A 20,432-nucleotide genomic window follows, 5' to 3' on the forward strand; every position below is an offset into this window, starting at 1 on the left:
AATGTTTGTTTCAGTAGATCACAGCAAAGACATTATCCTCAGAGGCAACTGCTGTAGGTCAAGTGATTGTAGGAGTCACTCTGGGCAATAGTATCAATTCCAGTTGCAAGAAGGAAGGAAAAAGCAGAGCAAAAACAATCAGTGAGCACTTCAGAGAGGAGAGGAGCACTGACAGCGCTTCTGAAATGAGACAAAGCTAGTGGGGAAACAATGGAGGAAGCTCCTCAGGAAGTAAAGCATCCTTTCTTTAAGCTTTTGCTGTGATGTTTTAGCAGCTGAAGAATGATCTAATACGGAAGTATAAGAATAGCCAGAGGCTGATCCAAGTCCATGTGAACCATCCCTAGGTAGGACAGAAGTGGGGTTACTGTGCTGACAGTGTGCACCAGGTTGCAAGGCCCTATTAGCTGGAGCACAGCATTGAGCTAATGAAGCTGGAGAGCTTTGGGACTGCAGCTGCCTTGCATCCCACCAGCTTGGAGTGCAGGTCCATCTATGCCCACCTCTGTAGTTGTGTCTTATGATCAAATTCAGCTTGTATGTTGAGACTATTTGTGGAAAAGTGACTTTTTAAGTCATATGGGTAGAATGACTTTAAAAAGGGGATGGCAGAGGTTGCTTCCTGAAAGATTGCAGTCTGGTTGGAGTGGGGGTAGCAACTGGTTGATTGTTGCTGTGCTAAAGGGAGCATGAGGTGAATAACAACCTAAGTAAGGTCTGTGCATCTGTCAGTGCCAGACCTGGTCCAACAGCTGCCCTCCTCATGTCAAAAATACTCAGCCTGTCAGCTCTCTGTGTGGTCCACTTTGGATTCTCCAGCTGGTTCATGCACTGTCATGCTTTGGGTTGTTTTCATCTGTCTGTACACACTTTTTTCCCCAGCCAGGCCATGGGAGATCTAAGAAGAACTTGGGGGTGTTTAGTGGCACAAAGAAGTCAAAAGACATGTTATCCTTTTTTTGTTCTGCTTTTGAATTCTCTCCCACACATTGTTCCTCCTCCCTCTGCTTATCCCTCTCCCTGTAGCCCAAATCTTCGAGGTCCGTAGTGCTGCCCTGCTCTCCCCACAGGCACAGTGGCAGTCAGTGAGCTCTGCAGCTGTTGCCTTAACCATTTTATGCTTCGTGTTACGCAACTGCATTTTGTGATTTGCTTTGCTACTGAGCTGTGCTGCGTTGCATCGTGAAGGGGTAGCTTAGAAAACTGGTGGGAATGTTGCATGAGTTCTGTTCTCACCTGGGGATGGGGACAGGGGAGTGCGGGGAGAAGAGGAGACGTCATGGTCTGCAGTTTCTAACAAACAGAGACTGGGGGCAAAGGGGAGAAAGGGGACAAGCCAAGCCCAGGAAGCTGGCCCCAAGGTAAGCAGGGAGCATGAAGTAGCTAGATCAGAGTGGTATTATTCATGGGGACTTGCAGAAGTAGAATTGGAAATGAACAGGAATCCAAAGGGAGATTAGTTTTTGTTGGTACAGCAGGTGAGATGAAAACTGACAGTGTCTTAGCAGCATGCATAGTCATCCCTAGGCCAGGCTGATGTGATGTCCATGGGGAGGGAAGTATGTACTCCGGGTGCCCTGAACCTGTGTGCAGGGTTGGGGAATGGTGTTTGTGGGGTTATTCCCAATTCTGTCACACTGTATTGTGAGACTGAACAAATTTATTTCCCAGTGGGTTAACTGAGGTGTTGAATAAGCAAAGCAAACTCGTAGCAAGGGTAGCTGAGTGTTGATATTGTAATTTGAAGAGGCTGTAGATTAGAATAATGAGACCTTCTGCCAATTAACATTATAAATTTGTTTTCTTTTAAAGCTTTATTATCTTTCTTTCTTTACTGGTCATTGAGCTTCACTGGCAATCTGCCTCCCCTTTCCCAAAATGGCCTAAAGGCGATTTTGGAACAGTCTGTGCTGGTGACCTGGTTCTTCTTCACTCATGACAGCTCCAGGGAAAGTCTTGCAGAAATCCAAGAACATTTTGGAAAAGCTAAGCTGCCAAGCTAGATACATGGAGCCAAGGGAGTTGGGGCCACTGAGGGAAACCCACAGACTGTGGAAGCTTTCACAGTGCCCAGCTTCTTGATGCATCCTGGGTGCTTCTTCACATCTGAAGGCTTGCTAAACACTTTAACAAGAAGGGAGGTTTGCTTGCTGGTTTTTCCTTGTACTTCATACCCTCTCTGGACTACACCTCAGTGCCATAGCAGCAGGAAGAACTCATCTGACAAGAGACATAGTTGCAAGGGAGAAGCTGTTTTGCATGCAGGGAAAAGCACTGCATCTCCTGAGTCCTTGCTCTTTTAAATCACATGAATGGTTTTCAGATGTTTCTTACCCAGAGCTCTTCCTATCTCCTACCTCAAATCCCTCCTTACAGCTCCCTCCTCCTTTACTTAGGAGACCTGTTCTGTCACAGAAAAATAAAACTGTGCTCCTTTTTTTTTTTTTTTTTTTTTTTTTCCTATTAAGATGGAAAGAACAAGTAGCAATGACAGAAGGCAATGAAAGAATGGATTACCCATGCAGAGGGGCAAGGAAACTGCCCCTAAATGTGCCCCTAACTTGTCTGGAGGCCCAGCCCCTGGTGCTGAGGGGTAGGGAAGGAATTAATTCTCTTCAGCTCTCAGCCTCCACTGAGCTTAACACTAGCATGGGGGGTAGGTGCCAAGAGGCAGGCAGGGGTATCACCAGCCCATTGCCCCTTATGTCACTGATACAATCCATGGAAGAAGAAGGCAGGTCATGCTCAGTGGTTTCGTTGAAGCCATTAGCAGCTGCTCTGTTCTGGCATTTGTGTCTTGTCTGCATGTGCAAGCACGCAGCATGCAGCCACCATCTGCAGCATGGAGGAAAAGTGTGGGTGGGGGGTGGCAAAACTTTGGACAAAAGCCATCATTTCCCATACCCAATGGCTTCATTGCTATTATCTGAGATACCCTTTCCATCAGGAGCAACAGTGAAATCTGCATTTGGTTGTTGGCCTTAAGATATCTGGTACAATACCTGCATGGACCCAAAGGAAGGCATCCCAGATCCCAACTAAGCCTTAGGAAGAATCACCAAACTGTCTCCCAGTTTCACCTGTCTTCATCTCTTGCATCTCTATGGTGTGTGTGTACTTTCTGTATCCATCTTGCTTGTATTCAGGATCTGATCACTCTTACTACAATAACCCACTTCTGTTGTGCTTCTCTTCCTCTCCTTTCATCCAGCTCTGAATATGTCCAAAATGTTGCTAAGCAAATATTCAGCCCAGGTTGCTGCTCTGATTGCATGTATATCCTTTGAATCTGTTTCTTGGTATCCTGCATCTAGTTAAGGCTCTGCACTTCCCTTTACAGTATTCTGTTAGCACAGTGCTGCCTTCCTGATCTGCTCTCGTTTCTTATTAGTGGGGTCAGGATGAAATGTTCAGCCAGGCTCTGGTAAAGCATCACAGCTATGTGATTGTGACAACAAGCTGAAATGTCATTCAGAGTAGTTTGTGCAGATGCAAATAGGATGGCACTTTGTTTTTTACTTGTGTGCTTGATCAGCCACTAGATAGCTAAAGGTTAATGTTTGCTTTGTCATTGCTGGACTTGTATTAGTCTGCCTACTTAGGTTAACCTGGTATTTCCCACTTCTCTCCTAGCTGCCCTTTCAGACTCCCTGCAGCTTCAGCGGGTATCTCTGCACTGATTCACCTTTGGTTCCTGTTGTGAATGTTTTCTTTGCAACCATACAGCCCAGAGACTGATTTTAATGTGAGCTTGTTGTGGATCAGGAGATGGTGGCCAACAGCAGGAAGCACTGAGTGTTGTCAACTTACATGTTCCAAACCCCAGCCAAGCTTCCAAAATAATATTGCCTTGCAGTTCATGACTTTTCTTTAATGTTGAATGCTTGTTACTTATCCTCTATTTTCCAAGAATTTACATGTGTAGAGATCATATTTTTTTCAGGCTTTTCTTAGTTATCATGAGAGCTAAAATGCTATATTTTTAACAGTGATCAGTGATTCTGACCATCTTGCGTTACCTGGAAAAGTGTTCTGATTTCGTGTTCTCAGCTGAAAATGCTGGGCCTGATCTCAGCAGGATGCTTAGCATTGAGCACAGGCTCTGTGGGAGGCCTGAGCCTTACCAGTTACCACCTGTGGTGAGGACCATGGGTGCTATTTTTCCCAGTGGGGGCTGAGTAGAGAGATGACACCAGATTAGGAAGAACTGATGAGAAAATTGCTGGCAATGGGGCACACTGACTTTCTTCTTCTTTCAACAGATGCACTGATCTGATCTTTGATGTTCAGCCTGTTCCCCACATACCTTCATCCTTCAGTACAGTTAGTTCTGCTGGTTGTCCTACATCCCATTGTGCTGGAGCAAAAAGAAAGCCACTGGTATAGCAATGAGCTGGTGTGAGACCAGGACCTGGATCCTGCTGGGCTGAACAGGAGCTGGGCGTTGTGTGTCTTGTGCTGCACACACCAGGGAAGGTGTCCTGTGCCCAGAGACAGCATGGCTGGAGCAGAGTTGTTCTCCTGAAACTGTAGTGATGCTCAGAGTGGCAGCAAAGGGACAGACAAGCTCAGAAGAGAGCTATGATTGTCTACACCCATGTTACTTTCCTTCTCCCACTGTCCTATCTGCAGGTTTGATTTGAGCAGCTCTGATGCAATGCACTGTCTCATCCATCATACCTGATGCAGTCATCACTGACCAACAGTGAAAATGTTTCCTGGACATGCCTGCCATGATCTGAAGGATGATGGTATTGAGCATGGGAATTTACAGGACACAGTAGTGGCCTCAAAGGTCCAGTCTACCGCTGTCACTGCAGGTGGTGAAGTTAGATTAGATTGGTGGAGAACTGGCCCTTCAGGAGGAAGGCCCATGGGCAATGAGATAGGGCTGGGGATGATAATGTAGCATCATGCAATTGAACTTGCCTACTTTCAGGGATAAACTTCAGTGCTCCAAGGAGAAGAGTCTCATTCCTGCCTACACTGAATCAATGTCATGACCATGAGGCGGGCAAGAGAGGGTCAGATACCAGCAGAGAGAGACTCACGGTTCATAAAGGGTTAAACAGGATAGATTTAATGAAGAACTTACTTACACTACAGATTGCATGGGGAGCCCTGGGAACCCTGAGGAGGGGTTGCTGGTGGGAGGCTGCTGGAGGTACGGGACAGACACACAGTCAGGATGCACAGGTCAGATGCATGGGTGGGACCCAACTCATTGTTATTAAATTATTAAATCTACTTGAACTGCTTCCTTATCCCAGCTGTGCTAACCTTGAGTAGCTACTGCCTGGGATCAGCTAGATGTTGTAGACAAAATGGAATACGCATGCCTGGCCCTGATGGGAACTTGGTCAGAGAGTAGTTTCACCTGCTGGGTCTGCTGCCACCTTCTCTGCCAGTCAGACTCCTCTCCAGATCTTCTGCAGGTGTTCTCACTACAGATGTGCTCCTAGTTTGGTTCCCAGTTTTCCATCTTCTCTCCTAATTACAAGAAATGAGTCTTGTGTATAGTACCAAAACTTGCAGTAAGATCAGCACCAGTGTTGTTTCAGAAACATTTGTGCTTTTGTGTTGCTTGCATGCTTCTGAAAACTTCAGCTTGCATGACTGCTTCTGGCCCCCTGGGTTTCTGCTGTGCTGCTTGAGACCTTGGTTGCTCCCTCTCTAGGTTTCCTCCTTGCTACATAAATCCCTGGACCAAACTAAAAGCAGTGTTTCCCTTCATCTGAACAATAAAGAGATGTTGGCATCCTGAACATGTTTGACACACATGAAATGTCTTCTGACATTTGCCTTGTTCAGCTGCCTTAAATCCCCTTAAATTATACATGGATGGTGCAATGTCTAGACTGCACCTGCCTACGGAGATAGCAGGTGGCTCAGTGGAAGCAGCAGAGAGCAAGAGGATGCTGTAGCTCTAGCATGTCGCTGAAGACCTCTAAAGCAAAGTTACTCGGGGAGAGAGCTGTGCTTAAGAGTTAGTGATCGTGCTGGGTCCCTGTCTGCTCGCTAGCATTGCTTTGCTGTGCTCTTTCATTTGTAAAATTGGGTCGATCAGAAAATGTCAACCATGAAAAAGCCAAACTTTCTACTCTGCCTTGTGGCTGAAAGTCCTGGGGTTGGCGTCAGGGGATTTTTTCTTCATTATTATTTTTTTCTTTCCCTCTCTATGGGAGACGTAAAGCGAGCTCCGGGAGGCGGTTTTAAAGCCCTGCGCGGAGGAGGAGAGAAGCGCCCGGGGGCCGCCCGCTGCCGCGGCCCCGGGCCGCCCTCCGCGGGGCTGGGCCGCCCGACGGCGCGGGCAGGGGGGCGGCGCCGCGGCGCTGGCTCCGGCGAGCGGCACGCGGGAGCCGCCGCTCCGCAGCCCGCGGCTCGGTGCTGCGCGGCCGGGGCGCCCAGGTGCGAGCGGCGCCCCGGTGCGAGCGGCGCCCGCCGGGCATGTGACGGGGCGGCGGAGCGAGGGGGCGCGCGGGTCCCGGCGCCGGGCTGGCCGCGGCGGCGCTGCGGGGACCTCGGGCGGGAGCGGGAAGGTCCCTCCCCGGCCATGGAGAGCGGAGCGCTGTCGCGCGCGCAGCGAGCGCTGATCCGAGAGAGCTGGCAGCGAGTGAGGGGCGACCCCGTGCAGCACGGCGCGGTCCTCTTCGGCAGGTGAGCGACGGGCGGCCGCAGCAACAGGCGGCCCGGGCAGCGCGGGGCGCCGGCCGCGGGCTGCCCTCCTGCAGCGGCCCGGCGGGTGGGCTCTGTTTCTCGGGGAGAAACATTTTCCTTTGCTTGGCGATGGCTCCTTACTGGCTCTGTTACCGGGCCTCTGTCCCTCTGGTTGGGGTTTGCAGTCAGGAGGGAGAAGCGTGGTGATGAAGCCCCTCTAACATTTAGCTGCAGCTGCCGTGGGGTGGAGATGTGGGGAAGGTCCTCTGCTTCGCGGCGCTTCTCGGCCCCTTGCTCTCCGCCCTGTGCGCTTCAGAACTTTGTTACAGGGAGATGGAGAAGACAAAGAGTGAAGGAAATAGGCAGCAGGCATGTTTTGTGCCTTTCTACACATTGATCCTGCTTGTTGTCACCAGGGAAGTATTTCTGTTGCTTGAAGAGCTGCATGTCTGCTCAACTCTGCGGAGTGTATCAAACTGACTTCCTAATTGCCTGTGACATGGCAATCTCCAGATCCAGGCAAAGACCTGGCCACTGGGGAGAAATTCAGTCCCAGAGCAAAGCATATGGTGTGACAGGGGTAATATCTGAAACCCAACTCCTTGTCTCCCCTAAGCAGATTAGTGTTTCAATTATGGGAAGAGAAAAAGGAAAAAATCCATGAGAAGTCATTTAAAAAGCACAGTCTAAGAGCTGATGACCAGCTCCTGGAAAGGGCCGTTGCTGACATGAGCCAAACCTTGCACAGCAAAACTGTGACTGGTGAGAGCAATGCTTGAAAGTTTTAGCAAAGAGGCAAGGGACATGGTAGTTCAATGTGCAGAACATGAGGGTGAGAAGAGACCAGTTGTCTTGCTTGAATTCCCCATGGCCTGCAAAGATGACACCAGCCCATTAGATCTGCCTGAGCAGCTCCTATTGAGACCCAAATGTGCATAGCATATGCTGGCAGGGCAGATTGAGAGGAAATAAACTGGGAGCTAGTAATGGTGTGGGAGAGTGGGGTGTTAGCACACCCCACCTTGCTGAAATTGGAAAGCTTGCAGACCTTCCCCAGACTGAACAGCCTTGGGACTCAAAAGGATCATGAAGTGTGAATAGGAAGAGTCAAGGTGACAAACAGGATTTTGGGGAGCAGGACCAGGCTGGGAAGAAGTCCAGTGGTCTGGGACTGCTCCTCAGGTGCCATAAACACATTGGAGACCTGGGATCTCAGGACCCCCTGCTCGAAATGGAGACTTTTTTGACTGTTGTTAACCTAGATTGCCCCAAACTAAGACTTTTCAGAACTACTGTGTCCTTTCCAGGTGGGGAGAGATCAGCTAATGGAAAGGAAGGCAGAGGGGGTCTGTGAGCATGTTGGTGAGAAGGTTATTCCCTGGAGTGAGGGGGACTCTGAAGAGAAAGTTGAGGAAGTGAGAAGATGGAGGTTTCTCTCTTGCTGTTGCAGGTTGTTTGAGCTGGACCCTGACCTGTTGCCCCTTTTCCAGTACAACTGCAAGCAGTTTGCCAGCCCTCAGGAGTGCCTCTCTGCCCCCGAGTTCCTGGATCACATTAGGAAGGTGAGAGAGGGGCCGCAGCATGGCTGGAGCACAGACCCCTGGGAGGAGGAAGCCATTCAGGCAGTGACTCTGGGCCGTTGGATATCTGCCTCTGGGGAACGCATGGGAAGTCTCCTCCTGCCACGGCAACTGCAAGAAATTTCTCGCAGTAGCAGGAGGTAGTGCCAGGACAGAGTGCCTGAAAACAGCGGGGAGAGAACGAGGATGTGGGTTGTGCTGGATAAGAGTGCCGCGCTGACCCCCGTGCCCTCACCTCAGGGTGAATTCCCTCTTGTGAATGTTGGAAGCTACTTTCTTCTTTTACCACGTGTTTGTGTGTGAGCTTATTTCTGCAAAGAGGAGGATTGAAGTCCTCTGTTTGGCCGCATGCTGAGCAGGAGGTGATGCAGAGCTGGGCAATGGGCAAGGCTCCTGTGGAGCCGCTTTTCTGGAGGGGCTCTTGGTGCAGCTGCAAAGGCAGAGTGCCCACAGCACCTCTTGTTTAGCCTCTTGGGCAGTGCTGTGATATGCATTTGCCCTCCCTGGAACAGGGAGAGAGGATTGATGCTGATCTTGCAGGAGCTCGTACACAGAAACAATTATACCCAATGCAGCAGAACCCCTTTCCTGAACCCTGAAATGCAGCCATGTGGGGCAGAGCAAGGCCTTGGTGTGGAAATGACTCCATACATTGTCAAGCTTCATCTTTAAGCCAGTTCAGTGTTTTGCCTGTCTTTATTCCTTGTAAGAGGCTATTTCTGGCTGTTCTCCTCTGATAGCTACAAGCTCTTTACTATTTTCCAGCCTCTGTTTGTCAGCCAAGTTAGGTCCATTTTTATTTCTGCCATTATTGCCTTGAGCTGAATTGCTCTTTGCTCCTGTTAGAGGTAATTTCCCTCTTGAAATTACAGAGCACAATTCTCTCACCCCTTGGCTTTGCCAAGCTAGCCATGCCACTGGCTTTAATCTCTTCTCCTAAACAGGTCCTCTCTTTTCCCTTCAACCCCCATTAACCCCTCTTGGCCCTGTTCGCATTTGACTCTGCATGCTCCTGGGAGACCACAATGTTACCTGCTTTGCCAGACAAGGTCTCTTGGCTGTACTACCCAGCCCGTCTTCACAAAATGCCTCGGTTGTCTTAGAATTGCAGTTGTCTTATTCACAATTGCACTATCCTGGTAACTTCTAGTTGCCCTATGACTGACCAGTGTTCCCAGCATCCTCTCTCCATCTTTCAAGAGGAATCTGTCCTGGACTGCCCAGCAGTTGTTCTGGGGTCGTAAAAACTGTAATGACTCCACCAGTGTTAAGTCTTAGCCAATTAGCTACTCTACCAAGGAGGTGGTTTACCCTCCTTTGGGACAATGAGGGCCCCGGTGAATCACCAGAGCTGTTTGCTGCAGCACCTCTAACCTTGGGAGGCTGTGGGGTGTGCTGCAGGCAGCGTGCCCCAGGTTGGGCCCAGCTCTGAGAGCTGAAGGGTTAGCAGAATCGGGAGGGGGAGCATGGGCCCCCTTGGCGTGCCTTTTCTGGAAGGAGGAGGGGATGGTCCTAGCAAGGGGGAAATTATGAGACATACTGCCTTGCATGAGGACAGTTTCCCACTGGATGTGCTGGTATTCTGTCCAGCAGATCGTAACAGAGCAGAAGAAAGCAAAGGCATTTGCAGTGCTCGGAGGTGATAGTGACTGTGAGGCTGAGAAGGGTGAAGCAGCAGGGTCAGCCTGTTCCTCTGGGTGGGCAGCAGAGCCTTGCCATTAATGCCATTCTGCCTGGCTGTGCTCCCACAGGTGATGTTGGTGATTGATGCCGCTGTGAACCACTTGGAGAACTTACCGTGCCTGGAAGAATATCTCTGCAACCTTGGCAAGAAGCATCAGGCTGTTGGTGTGAAGGTTGAGTCTTTCTCGGTGAGGCATCCTCCTTCGCCCTGCTGCCTCGGTGGCTGTTTGTGCAGCCCTGTCTGCAGCACCGTCCTGCCCTGCCACCAGGGGAGTGCCTGTGGCTGCTGCGACTCCCCCATATTTACTGGCTGGCTTCAGCTGGTTGGTGAGAAAGCTGGTGACCCAGCACAGCCCCCAAGCTGCCTATACCTGTGTGGTGACATTGGCTTGACTGGGGAAACCCTCAAGCTCATTTCACTGCCTGCCATCCCTCAGCAAGGCCAGGGAAAGAGGACAGAGGGGATTGAGACATTTCCCCTGTTTGAGGAGGACAACCATTCAGTACATTGCGGTCCCTCCTGCAACATAGGGTTGCAGCCTCAGGTTTTGCTGTGGGTACTAGATCATCAAACATTTTGGGCAAACCTCACAGTTCCTGGGAATGGGAATATCTGTTTCTGTACCTGCATTGGTGTGGGGTGTCTGAACCTCAGTCCCTGCATGTTCCTAAACATAATCCAGTGCTCCACACTCATCCCCTGCTTCCTCTGTAGCAGTAAGGCAGAAGTAGCCTTCATCTCAAACCCTTGCTTACTCCTCTCCTGCCACCCAGCAGGGGCAGAAATGCTGGCTAATGCAGTGGGGTAGGACAGGTTAAAGGAAAGGTTTCTAACCAACTCACAGCTCCTTCCTGATTCCACTAGTCCTCTTAAGGGTGAGCAGTGTCCACTTTAGGATGGTGATTTCCCCTCAACCCTGCGCTCAGCCATGTAGGTGAGGGAGGACCCCTCCAGGCAGGCCCAGTGGGGTTTTCTGCTCCATGAGGGCCAGGAGGAGGAGCACCCTGTGGGGAGACCCGAGAGGAGGTGAGGCAGGCTCTGAGCCTCAAGGCTGGGGTCTGATCCAGTCTCCTGACATGAGGGCATCATTCGCTTCTGCTGATCCACTGCTGTGCTAAGGGACTGTTCTGACTGCCTTCATCTGGGAGCTGTGGGGGATGGATACGTACCTCTCCCCTGGCATTACATGCGTACATCCTTGCTTCTCTGCTGTGTCAACCCTTGCTCCCAGCCAGCCTGTGCTCCCCACTGACCTGGGGCAAGAGCCAGCACAGGGCGGGGGAAGGGGATGGTGTGGGCCAGCTCCTGAACAGGGGCCAGCCTTGCTCTGGGGCTCTTCCGAACAGCCAGAGAAGGGGGCGGCCTGGCTCTGCTGGCTGGGGGCGGGGGGAAGCAGCTGCCCCACAATGGGAGAAGTCCAAAAAAGTGGTGAAGCAAGAGAATGGGCTGAATATTGGCCCCTGACGCTGAGCCTGATGCCCCCCTGTTTGGTTTGCAGACTGTTGGTGAGTCCTTGCTGTACATGCTGGAGAACTGCCTTGGCACTGCCTTCTGCCCAGATGTGCAGGAGGCTTGGACCAAACTCTATGATGCCGTGGTGAAAGCCATGCAACGTGGCTGGGATGCTCTCCCGGAAGGGGACTAGATCCTGCAAGTCTTTCCCATCCCTAATCTCCCAGCAACCCTGCACAAGGGAAGCTCTCTCTGCCTCTCTCTCTCTGCTTTTCTCTGTGCACCAGCCTATCTCTGTCTCTTCTAGTCATGCGCGCTTCAAGGCTCTCTCAGTAATTTGCCTCGGTTTGACATGACCACATCTCTGTCTTTGCTAATGGCTGACAGGGTATTTCTCTGCAGCAAAGCGTAGGAGTGACGCAGCACAGATATGTCAACCTGCTCCAAGTTCCCTTGGGCTAGCTGGAGCATCATCACCAGTGTCTATATTCTGGTTTTCAGCTGGCTTCCCTGTTTTTGGTACCCACCATAGCTCAGTAGCGTAGGCCTCTTGGGCTTCTCCACACTGGAGTGTGCCCAGCTGCAGGGCTCTTATTTGCCATGTTCGAGATGTGCCACATCTGTCACAGTTCACTCCTCAGGTGCTGTTGTGCCTGGTTTTGCTGTGTAGGCGATGGCTAATTTGGCTCCCTGCAGAAGTAGGGACAGCTGGGCTGCAGGCGTTTTGGCCAGCAGGTATGGTGGGAACTGGCCACGTAGTGCAGCTGTCCTCCCCTAAACTTGCAATGTGCCTCCCCCCCGCCCCCCATTCTTTTCACCCAAGCATTCTCACAGCATCACTCCTGGACGATTAATCCTGGTGATCTCTTCTGCCCTGCCTCTCTCCTAGATGGGATCCAAGGCTTTTGCTTGCGTAAGGTTGGTCACAACTCAGTGTTTTTCCTAGGGGTGTTTCAAACAGTGGGAATATGTTAATCCCAAGGTAAGCCTGCTTTTAACAGGCCTGGGATGCTGGCTGGCAGGATTTGTGTTGGCTTGGCCATTTATTTTAACCTGAGAGCCAGCTGAAATGAAGCAGCAGTGGCACCTATTTAAAATGCTGTGTGTAAAGGAGAAGAGAGTGAGGTAGCTACAAGAAAAGCTGTCCTAGAATAAAAACGAAGGTGCAACCATTGCAGGTCTTGCTCAGAAGAAGCATAGCTGGAATTTCTCTGCTGATGTTTACAGGAGTTGGAGTGTGCCCCAGCTGCACATAATGTGCATTTGCAGAGCTTCCTTACCCTTAAGTAATAACTCTCAGCCATCCCTGAGACATGCCCACTTTGGAGGGGAGCAAGGCACCTGATTAGCAGTGTGCAGCAATGCTGTTTTAGACCAGGAGTAAAGAAACACTGTCTGCCAGATGAAATCCAAGGCAGAGGGCCATGGCAGAGCCTGCTTACCCAACGTGTGCGATGCTCATCGCAGCCTACGATGCTCACCACGGCAACTCTCCTCTCCTACCCACTCAGCGGTGCTGGGCTCCACTTTGGGTGAGGGCTTCCTCACCCAGTGCTGTCTCCATCAGCGGGACTGACTGCACACTGGCGTTTTCTCGGTTTTGCTCCAGACCAGTCAGGGATACAGGGAGTGTCGCTGGGTGGAGGTGCTGGCTGCGGCACTGTCAGAGGTTCAGGAATGGGACTGTCCCATCTGGAGCCCTGTTCTGGAGGCATCAGCCCTTAGCATCACAGCGGGAGACCTTTCGGTTGTGTGTGACAAGTAGACAGATATGTCATGGATCGTGTGCGTGTGTGTGTATTACTGCACCAAATGAACCCCTCTTCCTCCAGCTTTCCCAGCTCCTTGACTTCCTCTCTTCTGTGCCATGTTCTGTGTAATTCCTAAGAGAAACAAACTAGTCTGTGTGCCTCTTACACCCATCTATACTATTTAATAAAGAACAGCATTGAGGCTGTGCCCTGTCTGCAGCTTTATGTTTATTTTAATACAAAAGGCTGGAGCAAGCTACAGAAGGGATGACAGAGGGGGGTTTACCAGTTTTATGACAGCACTAACCTTGGAGGTATCGGGCACTGGGAGTGTTTGTGTAGTCTTACTTGACTGTACCGTAAGAAGGCATTCAGCATCAAATGTCTGTTGGGAGCTTTCATGTGCATTAATTGAATGGGTGAGCTGCTGTGTGGTTAACAAAGGTGCCTTTTACTAATCGCTTATTACCCTTTGAGTTTAATAGACTCTAATGGGATTAGAGTTTTAAGCAATCAGCCTAAAAAACCCCCATCCCTTCTCAGTTGTTCAGCTGCTCTTTTTGTTTCATGAGATAGCATTGGCTCACTCATTTCCAGGCCACCCGGAGCCCAGGTGTGGCCTGCAGCAGTGGAGCAGAGCACTGCAGTGAAGTCCTGTCCCAGCTCGGCACAGTGGCCCCTCTGCGAACCAGGCTGCAGAGCAGGCCCCAGCGGTGTCCGCCCCGGATGCCTGTCCAAGGGCGGTGGTACGGCTAGGTCCTGCCTGGCCCCAGGGCAGCTGCTACCCCCTTCCCAAGGGATGGTCTAGCTTTGCCACTGTGTCCTCCAGCACTAGGAGAGCCAAGGCACTTGGCACTGGAGAGTGAAGGTCCCTAGAAGGGGAGCCAGTGCTGGGTTTCTGATACCTCCTGAGAGCTGGAAAGCCCAGCCCTGCCATGGAAAAGCATGGTGAGTGTCCTGGGAAAGCTGCTTTGCTCTGCCTTGGTCCCATTTAGACATTGTTTGCAAGGCGGGGGGGGGGGGGGTGCAGGGGGTGTTCTGCCCCATGGAGGCTTGCAGGGTAATGTGTGATGGGCTGCAAAGGGCAAGCAAAGCAATGGAGGCCTAAGCGCGTGCACGCACGCACACATGCACGCGCACGCACACACGCACGCACACGCACATGCACACACACACACACAAAATCCTCTCCATGGTTCATTGCTAAAAAAAAAACTTAGTAGGTCTTCCTGGTCCAGTCTACAGGGTGCAAACTCAGGGCTGTCAGTGGGATCTGCAACCCCAGCACTGCTGGAAGGGTCAGAGCGACAGTCCCCAGGTGCACCCTGATTTGCCGTCGCTGGCTCCCAGCACCAGCCTGGAGGTTTGCTATGGCTCCCAGAAACGATTCCTGTGTCGCAGCAAGGCTCTGCGCTGCTGCCTGGCGGGGATACTCCCCGCGCTGCTGGCCCCAGGCGGCTCGCGCAGCGGCGCGGCACAGTGCGAGAGGTGATGTGATTCCTCGGCCCCAGCTGTGAGACACTTTCGCATGCAAAGGCTGTAATCAGGTGAGTGGGTTTCTGAGGGCCTCAGTGCCCAAATGCACTGAGTAATGGTGCTTACACAACCTCATTACGCTGTGACGAGCTTCTCGCAGAGCGAGGGCTGTGAGAACCATGAGCTGGGCAGGGGGGGAGGCAATCAGAAGCCTGACTTGCAGCAAGGCCCCCCTCCTTCTGCTCCCAGGCATCAGCCAAGCCTCAAATGTAGCTGGACTACCTCTAATTACAAAAAGTGAGTGAGCGTGTGTGGGGCTTTTAAATTTTGCACCCAAACTCAAGCCCCCTCCTTCGGCGATGCGCGAGGCTGGTGGGAGCAGTGCTGACCCCGTCCGTGGGAGCTTCATGGGGCTGGGAAGGAGGGCCTCACTGCGTTCAGCCCTGCGCTGGTGAAATGCAGGAATTTGGGTATAAAGTGTGTGTTTTGGGGAAAGGGAGGGAGGAGCAAAAGCATGCTGTCTGCTCAAATGCCTAGAAAGAGGCACCCAAAATGGCATCTGCTCCTCATAAAGGCTCCCTGAGAGGGAAGATGCAGCCAGCAAGTCACCTGTGTCGCCTCCCTGGGCTTGCTGGCAGGCACTTCAGCCTCAGGACTCTTTCCTTGCCAAAAGGGAGCCCTGAGAGCTGCTGGCCACCCTCCTGCCCCCCCCCCCCCCCCGGCTACATGTGCCCCTGTGCTGGTGTCCTGGGCCACCTGCCCCAGCCCAGGGAGCTGAGGACACCCCTGCCGCCTGTGTCCAGGGGCAAGGCTGGGCCCCTGCCATTCCCTGAGGTCAGTGCAACACGCCCCCCCCCCCACCTTCTTGTTAAAACAGTGATCCCAGGAGAGGTGGGAGCTGCCAGGGGCAGGCGAGCCCTGTGGGCAGAGGCTGGCTGCAGGCAGCTTGGCTCCCGGCTCACAGGGGTGGCGGGGAGCTGCTCTCCGGGGCTCCTGGCAGGGGGCTGTGAGCCAGGAGGGGGCCCTGCAGTGGCCCTGCTGTGTCCCCCGTCCCCCCCTCCCCCCCGGCTCCTGGCAGAGGAGGCACGTGTGTGCCCCACACAGCAGGGTGACAGGGCTGCTTTTGCCCTCCAGCACTGCAGCTTTTCCCTGCGGCTGCCAGGCGGGTAGGGGCCGAGGGTGCTGGCTGGTTGGGCTGGGCGGCTGTGCTGGGTGAGCGCTCCGGGCGCATGCAGCACATGCACCCCTCGCTGCAGCCCTGCCGAGGGCCCCTCTCTGGCTGGGCAGAGGGCGACGGAGGTTTTGCCCATCAGCCCAGGGAGCAGCAGCCGTGCCCAGCTGTGGTACTGGCTGCAGGTGCTGGCTTGGACTCCCTGCTCTCTTAGAAGAACAAAAAAACAAAACAAAACAAACAAACACCAAAAAAACCCACCTCCAGGGCTTGCTTTCGTGGGGATCGCAGTGGCGGCAGGGCCATGGGAAGGGGCCTGTTTGGGGGGGGGGGAGCTGTCATAGGGGGTCCCCTCCACTGCAGGGCAGCTGGCCGGCAGCCTGCTGGTCCTGCAAGCAGTAGCCAGTCAGTAGCCAGCCATACCCCCCCCCCCCCCCCCCCCGGCAGTCTCTGCTGCCTGACACTGTGCGGGACACACAGGGTGGGGGGGGGGGGGGGGGGGGGGGGGGGCGTGACAACTCCAGGCCAGTGGCTGGGTGAAGTCATTTTATTCAAGGCACGGTCATAGCAATAAATAACGAGAAGGTACAGACCTCTGGCACATTCCTATAGTGTGGCAGCCAAGGGCAAGTCAGGCCAGGACCCAGCACACCCGAGGACGCGGTGCTGCTTGCAGGCACTTGCTTCCACGCTGGAGAGAGCCCACAGCATTTCTGGCGGGGCCAGGAGCATCCCGCTGGCCCTGGCCAAGGGCACCTGCCCCAGGCGCAGACAGCAAGGACAGCGGCTGAGCCCTGGGCATCTGTGCCAGGGACGAGCGGCCACGCGGGTGCCTGAGCAGGGAGTTGTGAGCCCCGTCGAGGGGCACAGCCTGAGGGTGCTTTCGGGGGCTGTGCCGGCAGGAGGGGCTGGCTGGGCTCAGGGCCCTGCCAAGGCAGCCACGCAGCGTCCAGCATGTCAGAGGTGCCGGCCTGGGCATGCGGCGCGCGGGTCCAAGTGCAGCGGGGAGGGATGCCAGCTTGGAGAGCTGGGACCCCCTGCCCCCGCAGGGATGGCGTCAGGGTCTTCTTGAGTCCTGCAGAAACCTGGGCTGCCTTTTAATGCCTCAGGACTTGTGCACCATGCTTCCCATTCCCAACAGCCCCAGTAGCACTGAGCAGGGTGAGCAGTGCAGGGCGGTCCTGTGCCTCTGTCCCCCTCAAAGCCCAACCAGGGGTTGGACACCCTGTGCCACCCCTTCCCATGGTGCCCAGGGTCCAGGTGGCTGGAGGGGGGGGCAGGGGGCAAGATGCTCTCCCATCCATGTAAATTGAACACAAAGTCTTCTGGGCAGAAGAAAGGGCAAGTCTAGCTCACCCACATCCTGGGCAAGGTAATGGGACATCTGGCCTGATGGGACAGGCACCAGCTCTGCTCTCAGCCTTGCCTGATGCTGCTGCATCTCACCAGGTCACTGCAGTGGATGTGGGAGAAAGAGCGCGAGCATCGCCCTGCTCCCAGGCAGAGGGTGATGCAGCCGGGGGAAGGTGTCCAGCTCTCAGAAAAGAAAAGAACGTGATTTCCAGCGCTTCCTTCTGCATTTCCTACCGGTGGCCGTGAGGAGGTCCTCACAGAGGGGCCTGAGCTTCTTGGAAGTGGCAGCATCTCCCCTAGCACAGCGCAGACACTGTAGTGTCTTCACGGTCCCTCTTGCTGGCATCCTCCCAGTTACTGGGCCACAAACCTGCTGAGCCTGCCTGCTTGCACAGGCAGAAGTGGCTCCTCCCAGCCCCAATTTTAAGCAAGCTGCAATGGTGGAGTCACTGCCTTTGCACTGCAGCGGTTCCTGCACTGGCTGCCTCAGCGTGAGGAGGGCTGCGGGAGCATCCCTTCCCTCTCTGCATGGCTCAGGGAGGACAGTGATGGAGGCTGGAATTGCTTTGAAGTCAGCAGGGGAGCTGAGACAGTCCTTGCCAGCCAATGCAATTTCTCGCTGCTGTTAGGAGATCACGTTGTAAGGTGGAGAGGCCAGTTAGCAGCATTTGGGGGCGTAAGACCTTGGGGTGCCTTTGCTCGCCAGGTACTGGGCTGCATGGGAGAGACTGGGCAGGCTGGAAGGTGCCGAGCACAAGTCTCTTCTCAGGAGAGAATACGCCCAGCCAGAAGGGGCAGAAACAGTTATGCAATGCAAGACACTCCCTTTCAGCTCATCCACTGGGCAGTGACGCAGGGGACACGGAGCATCGCAGGCGCAGCTGCACACGTCTGGGCTAAGAGGAAAGGGAAACCCTGGGAGCCCAGGGTCCAGCTGTGCCAGCCATCCAGCTCACGAGGAGCCAAACTCACCTCACGCAGCTGGAGCATCAGCTCACGATTTCAGCAGCCAACATGACAGACCCCTCCCTCCCCCCCAGCATGGCTCTGCTCACAAACTGCCCTGATGCAGCTCTGCATCAGAAAAGAGCAGAAGAAACAACCCGAGGCCACAAAAAGGCTAAGCAAGGAACCAGGAGCACTCAGGTTGGTTAACCTTGCAGAAGAGAGGCTGAGGAGGACAAGGCTCTCCATCCCTCACATCCTAGGGGCCGCTGAGGGAGAGCCAGAACTCCTCAGGGACACAGGGCAGGCCAGAGCACGCGCGTGCATGCTGACCCCGGCGGGGTTCACACTCGAGAGGAGGTGATGCTTGTGGAAGAGCCTCCCAGGGCACAGCCAGGAGCGAGGGCAGGATGCGGTGCTGTGACAGGACCCACGACCTGGATGTGGTGGTCCCACCAGCCCCCATTTCTCTGGCAGTGCGATGGAGCCGCAGGGAGCCCTGCAGCCTTCCTGGGGAGAGCACCACCACGCAGGAGGCTGCTGCCAGGGGCAGTGGGATGATGGGTGCTAAGGAGGAAATGCTGTCAAGGCAATTAAACATACACTTCCCTTGACCTTACCCCTCTCTCCAAACACTTGGCTCAAGAGCACAAGCACATTCCAGCTGCAGAGGGATGCGATGGGATGGGATGGGATGGCAGGATAAGCAGGTTGCCCACTGTGGACAAGACTGCAGCCATCATTAGTGCCTTGCTGCTGCAGCAGCGTGGGGTCTCTTTGCCTTTGAAGAGCCGAGATTGTGTTTTCATACCTGACTTGAGGAAGGGACACTGGCACTCAGGAAGACCAGGCCAGAGCTCACCCAGCCCTCTGTGGGCCCGGGGCTCAACCCCGTGCGCTCATCCAGTCAAAAGCACAACTGTCTCAGAAGCCCCCACTTTAATTGGCAAAGCCTTTGTGCAGCTCAGGGGCAGCACAGGGGATGCACTCCTGAGGCAGCGCGTGGGCAGGCAGGCACCCAGCCGCACTGGGCGCCAAGGGGCAGCAAAGAGTCACCGAGGGCAGCGGCAGCAGCAGGTGGGCACAGTGGGAAGCGAAGGTTTGGCAGCTGCACCTGAGTGCGGACGGCTCCGGCGGCACCAGGGACCTGTGGGGCTGTGATTCTCCATCCAACACATTCACTTGAGCTGTCTGGGCCACCCCCCCTCCCCGCTGGTGAGGGACGCAGCCAACCTCCTCCCCTTGAAGCGTGGCCTTTAAGAGAGACCCTCTCCACACACTGCTGCACCCCTCTGCCCCGCGTGGGCTGGAGGAAGGGAGGAAGGGGCAAGGCAGGGCATGGGGCAGCCAAACCTGGTCCCCGGTGGAGGCAAGGAGCTGTGGAGGTGGGCTGCAGAGCAGGGGTGCGTGGACACCTGGGATGGGGTGAGACAGGGCGCTCTCCCGCACATCAGTCCTGCTGCCCTTCGGCCCTAGGCCCCCAGTACCACCCATGCGCGGGCCCATTGGCGAGCTGGGGCAGGCAGGCAGGCGCTGGCCCCATGGGTGCTGGTGCCCACGAGGCGGCAGCAGGGTCGGCGTGGTGGTGCAGGAGCCTGGGCTGGCGGGGGAGGCTCCTTCCTGCCCCCTCGTACATCCTCCGCTCTCAGCCATCACCGGTCCTCACCACGGTGGGGGGGACGCTCACTGGTAGCGGGCCTGGCTCTCCATCACCGGCCCCGTCCTGTACTCGCCCTCCACCGCCTCCAGCTCTGTCTCGAAGCTTTGCAGGCCGCCCTCTTCCCCATCCTCCGCCGGCTCCAGGTGGTTGCCCATGGTCCCGTAGGACTGGTGCGCCGGGGAGGCCGCCGGCGTCAGGCTCAGCTCGGGCTCCTGCAGGACCGCAGCCACGAAGAGCTGTGGTAGGAGACAGAGCGAGGTCAGGGCCAAGGGGCACGGGTCGGGCTGGGGCCGGGTCGCAGCCGTCCCTGTAGGGCTTGGAGGGTGAGCGGGGAGGGTGCACGGCCCGGGGCCCTGGGGAGACATACTCACATTGGAGTTGGGGGTGGAGGAGACGCTGCTCCGCTCCGTGTCGTTGAAGGTGCTGTCAGACTGGTCGGACATCTGGGGAGAGGGAAGCAGTGAGGAAACCAATGGCACAGAGGCAGGGGGTAACTCCCAGGGTGATGCCAGCCTGGCACCACGCTGTGCAGCCTCCCCTCTGCAGCCAGAGCAGGGTAGGAGGCCCCGTCCGCAGGGCTGGCCCCCAGCCAAACCTGGCATCCAGTCGAGCAGGCCACGTGCCCCGTGCCCCACGGGTGGCAAAGGCTGGCCACCTACAAACTAGAGCTGGGGCAGCAGCCTGGACAGGGACTGGCCACCAG

The 20,432-nt window shown here is 54.7% G+C and overlaps 2 protein-coding genes across 4 annotated transcripts in view; one reads left to right on the forward strand and one right to left on the reverse strand.

Annotated features, from left to right (window-relative positions):
* Positions 1 to 6,303: 6,303 nt before the first annotated feature.
* NGB (neuroglobin) lies at positions 6,304 to 13,332 on the forward strand. Its single transcript, XM_026120395.2, has 4 exons — positions 6,304 to 6,657; positions 8,108 to 8,219; positions 9,989 to 10,108; positions 11,420 to 13,332. Exons 1-4 carry the CDS (start codon positions 6,554 to 6,556, stop codon positions 11,564 to 11,566), a joined length of 483 nt encoding a protein of 160 aa, XP_025976180.1. The 5' UTR covers positions 6,304 to 6,553; the 3' UTR covers positions 11,567 to 13,332.
* A 2,972-nt stretch (positions 13,333 to 16,304) lies between these two features.
* Positions 16,305 to 20,432, reverse strand: part of TMEM63C (transmembrane protein 63C) — a 43,532-nt gene continuing 39,404 nt past the window's right edge. For all 3 annotated transcript variants that reach the window (XM_064512264.1, XM_026120392.2, XM_026120393.2), the window contains 2 exons: positions 20,101 to 20,172; positions 16,305 to 19,965 (listed from right to left, as the gene is read on the reverse strand). In XM_064512264.1, the coding sequence (XP_064368334.1) occupies positions 19,753 to 19,965; positions 20,101 to 20,172 (285 nt within the window). In that variant the 3' untranslated portion in view covers positions 16,305 to 19,752. The remainder of the gene's footprint in view (positions 19,966 to 20,100; positions 20,173 to 20,432) is intronic.

This window comes from Dromaius novaehollandiae, chromosome 5 (assembly GCF_036370855.1).
Source record: "Dromaius novaehollandiae isolate bDroNov1 chromosome 5, bDroNov1.hap1, whole genome shotgun sequence".
NCBI lineage: Eukaryota > Metazoa > Chordata > Aves > Casuariiformes > Dromaiidae > Dromaius > Dromaius novaehollandiae.